The sequence below is a fragment of the Monodelphis domestica genome, chromosome 3 (genome assembly GCF_027887165.1).
Source record: "Monodelphis domestica isolate mMonDom1 chromosome 3, mMonDom1.pri, whole genome shotgun sequence".
Lineage (NCBI taxonomy): Eukaryota > Metazoa > Chordata > Mammalia > Didelphimorphia > Didelphidae > Monodelphis > Monodelphis domestica.
The window spans coordinates 389,996,405-390,009,704 of NC_077229.1; the positions used below are offsets into that span (position 1 = coordinate 389,996,405).

General features: G+C 35.9%; 1 protein-coding gene across 2 annotated transcripts in view; it reads right to left on the bottom strand.

Annotated features, from left to right (window-relative positions):
- The window catches only part of ICE1 (interactor of little elongation complex ELL subunit 1), an 87,060-nt gene that overhangs the window by 31,478 nt on the left and 42,282 nt on the right, over positions 1–13,300 (bottom strand). For both annotated transcript variants that reach the window (XM_056824316.1, XM_056824317.1), the window contains exon 14: positions 3,586–8,493. In XM_056824316.1, coding sequence (XP_056680294.1) covers positions 3,586–8,493 — 4,908 coding nt within the window. The remainder of the gene's footprint in view (positions 1–3,585; positions 8,494–13,300) is intronic.

Below are 13,300 nucleotides of genomic sequence, written 5' to 3' on the forward strand. Positions count from 1 at the left end.
ATAATTTACCACTGTAGTATAAATGTTCAAAAATATTTTGGTTTTGGGAGACATTTTTGAAAAAGAAAAAAATACAAATGCTGATGACTAATACCATACCTTCTATAAATCCCTTCTAAAAGATCTCAAAGCATTGAACTTAGTAGTCAATCACCTTCTCTAGGCATTCATTGCACTCTAGGTTTTTGTGAATGCTAATTGATGATTGTTTTTTAATAATATCTAAGTAAAGGTTACAGACAATGCACTAGTCTCATCCTACTCATCTGACTGCTCCTTCCAAGTTTTCTCTGCTGGATCTCCATATAAGTCATATCTACTAACCAAGAGTATCTCAGAAGGATCTGTTCATGGCCTTCTCCTTTCCCTCTATACTATTCCAACTGATTACCCCATTGCTCTGATGGATTGAATTATCATACCTATTTCAATGCTTCTGGAATTATTTGTCCAGCCCTAATCTCTCTCCTTATCCCCAATCTTCCATTATGTAAACCTCAAATTTCCTTAGACTTATAAATGTTGGAATTTTCACCATTGGGATATTTCATACTTGGAAAATTTCTTACTGATAGTCTATTGGAATGGGAACCCCATTGGCATGGGAGGTTCCTTCTCTTCCCTTCTTAAGATTACTTTAGGACAGAGACCCTTTGCTGAACAATGGAAAGGACTTTGACCTATGCTTAAGCATAGAACAGGAATTTCTTTGAGTCTTGATTGATTTTAGAATTGATACAATGGAGATACTTGGAATCAATCTCCACCCTATTCAGTCCTAATAGGATTGAGTAAGGGCTGCAGCCTAGATCAAAATTTAATTATTCCAATCTCTACCATACTCAAGTTAACAGGATTTAGAAAGGGCTGTAGCAAAGTAGTAAAGATTTAATCATTTGAAAATATAACCTTCAACAGACATGTGCAAAAGCCAGAAACCTCTGGGCGGTCCTGGGTTAAGCTAGAGCCTCCATTGGCACAGGGAAATTGATGAGGAGTGATTGGTAGATGGGAGAACTGAGGGGAGGAACTTGGATGGTTTCCTTAAAGATAGGGGGTCTGGAGACTCGAAGGGAGGTGGAGGTTTTGGTCGGTGTGGTTCCTGGGCTCTGAGAAGGCTTGCTCTGAAGGAAGCTGAAGGTGGGGGCCTCTGAGACTGTTTCTCCATTTTGGACACGTGAGTAATAGGGACTGATCTCTTTTCTTTGCCCCAGCTATCTAAGGGCTTGGGCCTTTTGGCCCAGCCTAAACAGAAGGGGTATTTAAGCCCTATTCCCTTCTCTCCCTTTTGCTCTCTCCCTATCTCTAATTCCTTTCTTACTCCTATTGTAATTAAACTCCAAAAAAAGCTGACGGCTGACTTGAGTTTTTCATTTAGGAATTACATAGCTGATTCCTTGGCGACCTTAAATTAATATATATATATCAGTCTTTTAAAGTGATTCCCTTGTTACAATTACTACATTATTCTTGGACATTGTGACTGGAAATCTTGCAAATAATTAAAAATCAACATGCCCCAAACTAATCACACTACCCTTCCCCTCAAACTTTCCTCTCTTCTTAACTTCTCTATTACTGTTGCAGCACCAATATCTTAGTAACCCAGGCTTGCCTTCTGGACTCCTTACACACACTCAGCTCACATCTTTAAGCTTTTGACAAGTTTTGGTGTCCTCGGCAGCTCCTTTTCTTGCCCTCTATCTTCCTGCCTCAGTCTTTCTCCACTTTAAATCTATATTCCCTACAGTTACCAAATTGGATCTGTCATTCTTTCTTTTTTTAAAAAAACCCTTACCTGGTATCAATTCTAAGAGCAGAGGCAAGGGCAAGACAAGCAATTTGCCCAGGGTCACACAGCTAGGAAGTGTATGAGGCCACATTTGAACCCAGGTTCTTTACACCTGGCACTCTATCCTCTGGGTTGCCATTGCTGCCCCTTGAATCTTTCTAAAGTGCAGGTTCTACTAGGTCATCCTCCAATTCAATAAATTTCACTGGTTCTCTATCACCTCTAAGATCAAATATAAAATCCCGTTCAACTATGAAAGCCCTTCAGAATCTAGTCTAATCTAACTTTTCTTATCTTGTATATTACTCTCCCCTCTACTTACCCTGCAATCCAGTGATACTGGCCTCCTGGAGGTTCCTCCTTTAAGATACTACATCTCCTTGACTCCATACATTTCCATTAGTTGTCCCTAATGCCTGGAATCCTCTTCCCTCCTCATCTCTACCTCCTTTCTTCCCTGCCTTCATTCAATCTATACCTTCTGCAAAAAATAATAACCCGCCCCTCAAAAAAACACAACCCTTCCTGGTCCTCCTTAATCTTCAGGTTTTCCCTAAGATTATCTGCATTTTATCTTGGTTATCTCTTGTTTGTACATAGTTGCTTACATATTGTCTTACTTAGGCCCTGTCACAGAGAAGGTACTAAGTAAATGCATAAGACTTGCCCCCTAACATCTCTCATATATATCATCTTCTCTCCATTCACAAAACTGTATCCTACTGAAGTCCCTAATCATCTTACACAGACACTACTGCAGCTGGTTCCCCTACCTCAAGAATTCTTTCTCCACTCCAACCCATCAGATTCCACTCAGCTCCCAATTAATCTTCCTATAGTTCAGGTTTAACCAAATCTCTTTTCTGTCCAATAAACTCCAATGACTCCCTTTTGCTTCCACAATTAAATCATATACAGTCCTTTGGCTTTTAAAATCCTTTACAATCTGGCTCCTTTCTGTCTTTGCAGCATTTTTATAATTTGTCCTTTGCACACTCTGTATTCCAGTTACACTGGTCTTTTTGCAGTCCCTCATCCATGATACTCCATCTCCTGACCCCATGCCTTTTCATTGGCTACCCCATAACTGAGAAGTTTTCCCTTATCACTTCAGCCTCAACTCAAAGCCTAACTTATGCCTCCATTGTAGTCTGCCCTCTGAGATGACCTCATTGGGATATAATGTATAGGTATCCACTGGTATAAGAAACCCAGAGAATTAGGTAAATCAGCAACTCATCTATAATGTAGTCAATGGCCAGGGCTCTGAGAGATGAAGTTACTTACATATTCATGATTACATACCTAGTATGTGTAAGGTATAGAATGTGAACTTAGATCTTCTTGCCTTCTTTATCCACTATATAATACTATTATATTATGTCATTATATGATGAAATATATTACAATTAAATAAGCTTTCTAAGTAAAGACTATTTATTCTCCTGAAATACCTTGAGATTTATTTTAAGATATTTTCTAACAGAAGTCTTTAGGCCTCCAAGAACTTAAAACAATATCTAATATGTAGTAATTGCTAAATAAAGTTAATAAAGGAGCTATGTGTTACCAAATTTTATGGAACTCTAACAATTCTCGAAATGAAATCTTTTTCTTCTTATTATTTTTAAACCCTTACCTTCAGTCTTAGAATTAATACTGTGCAATTAGTTTCAAGGAAAGGGCTAGGCGACAGGGGTTAAGTGACTTAAAATAAGTTTTAAAAGACAATCTCTGCAACCTTCTGGCATTGAGCACAAGTATAATTACATGCAATAGACCAATCTACATACCTTCTTTGTGGTACTAAATTCACAGATGACTTCTTTCTCTTGATCCCTCATCACTGGCTTTTTGGAAACATTTCCCACATGTACATGACTTCGAATGACAGGTAACAAATCAAAAGGTGATTCAGCAATCTTTTTCAAGGCACTGGTCACAGTCTTATCATGTAGCTCTTTATGTTCTTGTAAAGCTGAAGATGATTCGATAAGAGAGTTGTCTTTTGGTTCCTGAATAGAAGAAATCTTGTCATCATGTATTATTTCAATTCCAGTTTGAGAAGAACTTATGTGGGGCATCTTGATAACGTCTGGTACATCTACCTTGACCTCCAATTTTGGTGACTCACTGTCTAGGCGTAACCTCTTGGCACTCCTTAAGATAGTTGATGGCACTAATGGTCTTTTCCCACTGGGACTCTGGAAACTCATCAGTTCAGTCCCATTATCTTTTAGTTTACCTTGATCACACTCAGTGCTGGAACTGCTTCCTGTTTTAACAAAAGCAGTTGATGTAGATGCAATTGCTTTGAATCCTGTAATGTGATTCACAGGCCCTGGTAAATTCTTACAGTCTGCTGGGGGACACCTATTTAGCTGAATATTCCCTTTGAGAATGTTAAGTGTCCTTGCTCTGGCAGATAGTTCTGGATACATGGTATCAAGGATTTTTACAGAGTTTTCCTGGGGTCCTCCTAATGCAGTATTGCCAACTGCCAATGTAGGAAGCCTTCCAGGCACAGGAAGTGCATGCTTTGGTGTGGCAGCACAAAATTGCAATGGGGATGATAAGATTCTCTGACTGGCCAGTGCATCTGATGGAGATGGAGTACTATGCAGAGGAGATTTGTACCGTGGATCATCAGATAGTGGAGACATCAGTGGAGGGACTGGAGTATCACGCAATGGAGATATCAGATCATCAAGTGGTGAGGTTAGAGAAGACTGACTAGAGGTTGACATTAGAGGGGAAACTGGATGCAGAGTCCTTGGTGGTGTTGCCAGCAGAGGTGCAAGCAAAGGAGGCAAAGGTGGCCCCATCTCTTGCCTTATTTTACTCAAAGTATCAGGAGAACATTTTGTTGGTGTAGAAGTATCAGCAGTTGCCAAAACTGGCTGAGCTAAATGATTCTTTTGAGGTTTTGCTTTGTATTTTACTCTAGAAGACTTTCGAAGAGCTTTGCCCTTGCTAACTTTAACTTTAGATTTGACTATAGTCTTTGTTGCATTATCTGACAGTTCTTGGTTGGAGGTTTTTGATCTACTCTTACTTTGATTAACTAAATCAACAAATGGCTCAAGTTCTATATTATCATGTGTGCTATCAAAGGAAATATTTGGGGATTCTGAAATCTCATTATTTCCTTGAGAGTCAAAACTTGCATCGGACATAGATGAATTCCACAAACTCTCTTTATCAAAGATACTATTTTGATCACTGCTTGAAATAGCTTTCTGTCTGGATGAAGGATACTCATCATAATGACATTCATTAGATGGGAAGTCACTCTGGTTTTGTTCAGTGTTTGGTGTATACTTAGGAGAGGCAACTGGATCAAGTACATTAACTTCTAAGAGATCTCCAGGAAGAACAGTTTGCACTTCAGAGACTGCCTCAGGAACTTCATGCACCACAATTTGGTCCATTCTTGACTTGAGATTTTCACCCTTTATAATTTTCCAATCATCAGATTCTTTAATATTTAAATTTAACTTATCATTTTTTCCATATCCATTCATAATTTCTGAATTCATCCTAGATATATGATGGACTAACACTGCTCCATCTGAATTGCTAGCATTTTCTTCAATTATTAATTTTCCAACTGTCTCATTTCTCATCTCTACAGATTTTAACAAGGTATTTTTACTATCATTTCTTTCCTCAACTGCATACTCTTTATGCTCTCCTCTTTGAGAGATTTCATTAATACACTTATCAGTGCAGGATTTCCTTTCAGGATCAAAATCTAGAATCAATGATGGTAGTTGTGTGTCTGATGTACATTTAGTAATTTTGCAGAACAATGATTTTTCTTTCAAATGTCCAGCTACAACACTGCTATTACACGTGTTCAGAAATGAAGAGATGCTAGTATGTGTAGTATGAAGATCCTTGCAATTGTTTTGAATTTCTGGCACATCTTTGGTGTAAGTCTTAGTGGCTTCCTCCAACGAGCAATGGGTAAATTGACTTGTACACTTAACCTTTCCTAAAGGATAATCTTCCTCGGAATCATCTGACTCTTTGGGAACCTCAGTTTTTACTGGAGAATGCTTTTTCAAGTTTTCTTCACACATTGTTGCTGGTTTTAGTTCTCTTTTCATTTCCTTATTTGTCACTACCTCATCAAAACATTCTAAAACAGAGTTCCCTGAGCTATAATCCATTGACTGGTTATTTTCAATAAGCTTAAATATGTCTGATGTAGAAAATCCATTTGTCTCGGGAATGGCACTTATATTACAATCTTTTAGGGCTGATGTCAAATACTCTATTTCAAAAAGGCCTCTCCTTTTCATATATGCATTAGCATCAGTAGAGGTATTAGTTTTTCCAAAATGTGTTTGTGGTTCTTTGATGAAACTTTGCCCTCCAGTTTCAATTTCATTTTTACTTTTGCTATCATAGCCAATTCCATCAGTCTCATCTTCAGAATGTTTTGTTTCTTGGCTGCCCACATAGCATTGTACAATGTCATTAAGTATATTTAGGCTAATATGGGTCTCATTTTCATCTTTTTTATTTATGGATGAAGAGAAAACACATCCTTTCACAGAAGAATTCAAAAAAGTATTCCCAGGAGTTCTCTCTTTCTGAACCTGCTGAGCATCAAGAGACTCAGAGTCCAAGGGTATAACTAGGTCTTCAACATTTGATATGGAAGTATCTCTTGAACAAATTTCTTCCGAGGCCAAATCATCTGGAAGTGAAATATCTGTGGATGGAATAAATTCTTCCCTAGCACTCGTGGTTTTAAGATGACCTTGATTTTGTAGGTCCTGCTTTTTATCTACTTCTGTCACATTATTCTTCTGGTTCTGTAGGGATATTTCTCCAGATCTGACTGCTAATTTTCTAATTGCATCATAACAAGAATTTTCTACTGATAAGGATTCACTAAAAGACTTTAAATCTGATGTTTTCCAGGAAGCACAGTCTTCTGCTGAGAGAGAGTTTATTTTCTCTATTTCCTTGATTTGTAGTGGTTGGGATTTGTTTTCATCAATACATTTTGTTTCCAATGGCATAAGCTGTTCACTTTCTGTGTAAGTATTCTCAGCTGCTAAAGTCTTCTCTTTACCATGAGATCTAACATCCTTCAAGTTAGTAACTTGAGGCTCTTTAGAATCCAACTGCTCAGGAATAATTGAAACCTGGTTATTTAAAATACACACATCTTTAAGTTCTACAGAATTAACTTCTCTATGAGAATCCAATTTGGGTGATGACAGCACACTTTTTATGCTAGGCATTTCTGTTTGTAATTGCTTATTATCTTCTTGTTCACATTTGAGTTTAGCTTCTAGATGTCCTTCATATTCTCTCTTGTGGCATGAAGCACTCATGTCTAAATCAAGATCTCTCTTTAACAAGTCAATATGAGACTCTGCTGGCATTATATCTTCTGATTTAGTTTCATTAAGCTCAGTTCCTGGTTTTTCATTTTCATATTGTTCATCATCTGTGTCTTTCACAAATGCTGCCTGATCAAGTTCATATATGTTAGTCATGACTTTTGATACAACAGAACATTCGATCTCACTGCTGATTTGATCATTAAGCAAGGGTGTTGCTGAATTAGGCCTCAAAGCATCTATGTTTTTCTCTTCAGTGTCTTCTTTAGAATAATCTGTTGGTTCAGACTGCTCATTTAAAGTATCTGAAGTTTTATTCTGAATTATTTCATTTTGTTCTGTGCAATGGAGTTGACTATGAACAGTCTTATTTAAAAAGTCTGTACTTGCAACTTCAATTAATGTACACTGCCCATTGAATTTCCAAGATACATCATTACAGTCTAAATCAGCAGAGAACTGGGGATTACTAGAATTAGATGATGTAACACTGGGAGAAGAAGATACAAGATCTGTCTTTGTATTAATCTCACTTGTATCTATCATAATGGGTACATTTTGCTTAGATTCAGAAGGTTTGTGTATATTAAGCTCTTGTATATCTTTTGCCTCCTTTCCAGGTAATTCTCTAGCGACTTCTTGGAAATTTTCAGAGACCAAGAGTGTTTTTTCATTTTCAGAGGTGAGTCCACTAATGGGTGCCTGTTTAATAAATTCTGAATTTTGTGGCTCAGCTCCTGGCAAAGAGTTTTTTTCTTCAGATGTAATTGCTACAACTAACTTTTCCTGGCTAAGTAAAGAATTACTTATTTTTTCTTTTAAAACAGCATGATCGGTCACTTGTGCTACATTGTCTGATACCTTCTGTAAACACTCAATTTCAGACGGTATACAGTGGATTCTAAATGATGCTTCTTTACTTTGCGGTGATGCATCGTTCCCTGCCTTATTATCTTGTGTTATGGCACCTTTATCTGGGACACAATTATTTTCATCTTCTGTATTCTCATATGATACCACAGAATGTTCTTTAGAGGATAGTCGGCCAGAAACTGAAAAAGGCGTAACCATATTTTTTGAATCCTTAAATTTTAATTCTGTCATTAAAATGTCACATCCAGAAGCTTTTTCTTCATTCCTTTTCAGAAACACTGGATCTTGGGTTCCAAGGTCTGGTTCCGGCTGTTCTGTAAGTCTGCTACTTTCTTCTTTCATACTAGAAGAGTTTAAAGTATTTGGTGACTCAGTTGTACTATTTTCTAAAAGAGACTGCATAGAGTGTGTGCTACCAACCAATTCTTCTTCACTGGAATCCGTAAAATCTCCAAAATAGTCCTCCTGGGGAAAAAAAAAAACAAACACATTATGATTAATTACATCGGTTTCCTTAATTATATAAATAGTTCAAGTTCAACAGATTCATAATATACCACCCACCTCCAAGACATTTAATGAAATTTACTAAGATCCTTATTAAATAGCTGATATGTTCGTCAAAAAAGGATGTTCATATAATATCTATCAACTTTCACGGATGAATAATCTTTATTTGGTAGTTAATGCTAACCACTTAACTATCAAGTTTCTATCAGCATAGGCTAAGCCTGGCACTGAAATAGGCACACACTGTAGCAACATTAGCATATATTTTCATTATTTTTATTATTAAGTATAAACACTACAGCAAAAGAAAATGAAATGGAAAGATATTAATAAAATTTACTGTCATGTTAAAGTTGGTTACATTATATGCACCTAACATTCTATAACCTAACTTTTTGTGATCTTTCCTATAACTTTGTAGACTTATTGCCACAAGTGAGAGATAAGACTAGTTGTTGCCAAAACATTTAGAATCTGACCCATAAATCTTAACAGATGAAAAGAAGATTAGAGGTGAAAAGGGGACTATGACCTTCACAAAATCAAAGACAGAATCTCAGTACTGGAAGGGACTTTTCAAACCAGTACTCTAAACACACTAAACCACAATGCCCCAAATATCCTAATCACTCTAAACAACATCTTTAACACAGGCATTGTTCAGACTTTGCTTGTAAACTTCTCATGAGGAAGAAATAACCACATATCCTGAAGCAGTCCATTGTACTTTTTGGATATCTGCAATAATAAGAAAAACCTTCTTCTCTACGACTTCTGCTCATCATGCCTACTTTTACCCTTTTGGGAACATCAGAACAAATCCAAGTTATTCCACATAGCAAATAAAGACAAACATTTAAGGCCAGTTTCCATGTCTTCATGCCTTATATTCTCCAGGCTAAACATGACAATCTTCCCTCAACCAAAGTGTATGGTAGCACTTGAGGACCTTCACAATTCTAGTCACCCTCCTCTGGATATTCTGCAGCTAATCAATGATCATTCTAAAACAAAACTCCATATGTGATCTGATTATAGCCCACGAGCAGAATCATCCCTATCTTATACTCCTCCTCTCCTTAGTTTATTTTGGCTACCATACCATACAAAGCACAAAAAGACTCATTACTTCATCAGAGAGAGGCTTCCATTTGGAAATTAATTATTTTAGGTCATGGAGACCTACCCCAAAACAAAACCAAAAAACCCAAAATGATCCTTCATCTTATGAATTTATCTTCCACTTTTGCAGTGACTATGGCAAAGTCATAGTAATGAGAAAGGGAAGCATATGAAGAATGAGTTTTGCTGATCAACAAATGAATATACTACACTAAGAATTTAATCATACCAATCCTCCTAAAAATAAAAACCAGAAGATAAAATTTGTAGCTAAAGAAAGGAGGTGGCAAAATTGGTTTTATTGTATACCCCCAAAGCAATAAACATTTCATGAGATATTTACTATTTTTTTTAATTCACATAGGTCTTACAAGTATTTTAAGACCACCACTATGAAAAAGAAAAACTATAGGTCATCATACATCAATATGTACTGTAGCAGATATAGAGGTAGCAAAATTCCATAAAGAATTTAATAAAACCTCCAAAATAAGCCAACATATACTTTAATTCTGAAGGATTTCAATGAATAAGTAAATAATGGAAAATAATGGTGCAAAATATATTCAAAAATAGTTTTGTGGAGATAAGATTCCATAGGTGCTAAATATAAGAAACATAAAGTAACTTCAAAACAAATGAAAATGACTTGATTTTAATGAGTATGATATGACTGATTATTAATGTGGAAGTCCTTTCTGCTTAAGCTGTCTTATCTAGATTCATATCACCTAATCAAACTAGAAGAATGAAAATTATTAGATGGAGATACCATGCAAAATGGAGTAACACTAACTTGACCTAACCAAATAAATTTATGACACTGAACATTGGGAAATGGATAAAAAAAGATACTGACACACTCTATTAACCACTTCTGAAGGAAGATTTGTCAGTGTAAATCAATCACTATGATGAGCTCTTAGATTAGAAATTTGTTCTTAAAATTCTACTGAAAATGAATATGGAAGATTATAAGCAATGGTGACTCTCAAAATAGAGAAGCAGTAGCAATGAAAAACAAGTTTTTAAGTAAATCATTGTGAGAGACTCAAATAAGCAAAGTGGAATGATGACAAACATAAAAATGGTGGTCTATTAAAATTTTTACAGTAGGCTCTTGCAGTCATCAATGGGGATTCACCACATTTAAACTCTAACACTAATCTTTGAGGTACTATATGAGAAAGTAAAAAATGGCACAAAATTAAAAACAAAAAACCAGAAGAGCAGCTAGTAGAATAAGTATCCACAGAGGAGGTTCATATTGGAGGAAACAATTTTGAAAATGTTGAGATAATACTAAGCACACACACTGAGAAAACCTTTGACAAAGGTATGAAAAGGAAAGAAGCCATCTTTTACTAATAGTATTTTATAGCAGACCATATTAAAACCCATGTGTTTGTTATCTGATTTTAAAATCCTTGAGCCAGAAGGGCAAAATGCCCCTCCTTTAAAGACTCTTCACAAATAAGGTGTGTCCCACATTTTTTAAAAGTTCTAATGACAGAAATAATTTTCAACAAAAAACAGGTTATTTTCAAATGAAGCATAAAATGGGAAGATAAATTATTAGAAAAGGTGTCTGCAACTGTCAGAGTGGCTATCTGTAGTCAAATAAAAGAGACTTTCCATAGATGATGATTTGTTTTTTGCAGAAGACACTGCTGTACTAATGGCAACAATCTCCATAAAACTTCCAAAAAGAGCACAGATCATGATTTGCAGTTATAACTGCTGACAATGCAGTTGGTCCATTAGTAACCTATGTCTTAGATAATCACCTAATATATTACCCTTTACCACTGTTACCTATATGTAAGAAAGTGAGGGGAGATGGACAATGAGTTGGACTTAAAATAAAATAAAAGGAGAACTGCATGGATTGCATTTTTTAAATATTCCAACAGAAATCATAAATCTGAGAAGTTTCAATAATATTGAGCAGAATATCTAAAACTAGCATTAATGTTATAAAGAAGTTACTTTTTTATTGCTTTTTTTGGGGGGGGAGAGGAGAAAAAGTTGATTTTTACCTAAGGCTCACTAAAAAAAGGAAAAAATGCTAATTTTTCTCATTGTTTAGATGAAGATATCAGAACTGACAAATCCTGAGATTATAAATATGGTTAAAGCTGATCCTGATGACAGTGGTCAGGGGACAGTTAAAGCAGGATATAATTACAAAGGCAATTTTCTTTTTATGATCATAATATATCCATAGGATTGATAAAGTACTGAAACCTTCAATGAAAGAATTGATTTGGGGTTTAGAAGCAAAATTCTCAGGGTAGGAAACAAGCTCAATTTAGCTCTCTCAAAAAAGGAACATTCTCAGCTCCTCAAATCTAAGTTGCAAGCAGTTTTTGTTATCTATACAAAGCACATCCTTCAAGACAGGAAAAAGGACACTATAGATAAGATACATTACAGAGGATGCTCAGTGAGGCCCATGCTCCCTCATATTTTCCAGGAAACACTTATGTCTATTGTAACACATTTTTAGGATCATGAAGTTTAGGAAGGTCTTATATCAACAGTTTTGACTTATCTTTGTGGAAACAGAATTTGTAACTTTGAATGAATCATTGTAATGTGTATACATTGTGTTTACTAAATTAACAAGTTGATTTGCAAATAAATGCTGCTGCTGAGAGTCCTCAGACTGAAGAGGCTTCAAGGCCTCAAGGAGTTACAGTAGATGGCTTCTGATAATTCCTTCTCATTCTAGGTTTCACCTGACCAAATTAACCAAGATAGGGGGAAAAAGCAAAACCCAGAAAATGTTAGAAGGACTAAGGGAAGATAGGCACATACTGCAGGGGGAAAGCATGTGAAAGCAGAATGAAATAATTCAGTTTTTCTGGAGGATAATTTGAGATTATGGAAAAAAGTTATTAAAATGTTTGCCAAAATGAATCTTTCCATGTGTTCTGATAATGCTGTGCTTCTCCCGTATCTGGAAGAACATTTGCTTGTTCAGACCTCCAATAATCATGAGAAGAAAGGTGCTTGGAAGGGTTGGAGGGGGAGAAGAAGCAAAGAAGAGGAAGGAAGTGGAATTAGTTCACTTAGCTTTGGAACTTTTGCCCTAGAACTAAGTAGTCCTTATAATTAAGTATAAGTTTCCCTTAGTTTAATATACATAGCTGGCCTTAGAAAAGATTATGCTTTCATAGCTCATTCAGACATCCATCCCAGACATCATATGACCTGTTATATATGTTTGCCCCCCTCCAACTCTAGTTCTTAGAACAGTAATAAAATCAATACTGGTGAGTTTATGCTTTCTATGTAATTTTTTTTCAGGAGTAATAAGAAAATTTCCCTATGATTGATATTTTTATCTCCAACCATTTATAATCCTTTAATATCCTCATAATTGCAATGTATCTAAAATGGAACTCAAGTACATGTAAATTTGGTTCTATTCAGTTTCTTTTTCTTTGATATCATGTGTATGGCTCTGGCCACCTCCACTTTATCTAGGAAGGCAGAATCACTGGCAAGTAATCAGAATAACAGATTTTGATTTGATCTTTAAAAAACAAAACAAAATAAACTTTACAACATTTAGAGTCATTAAAAAGGTGGCTTCCCTCAGAACAAGAAGCAAGCTTCCCATTACTATAAGTTT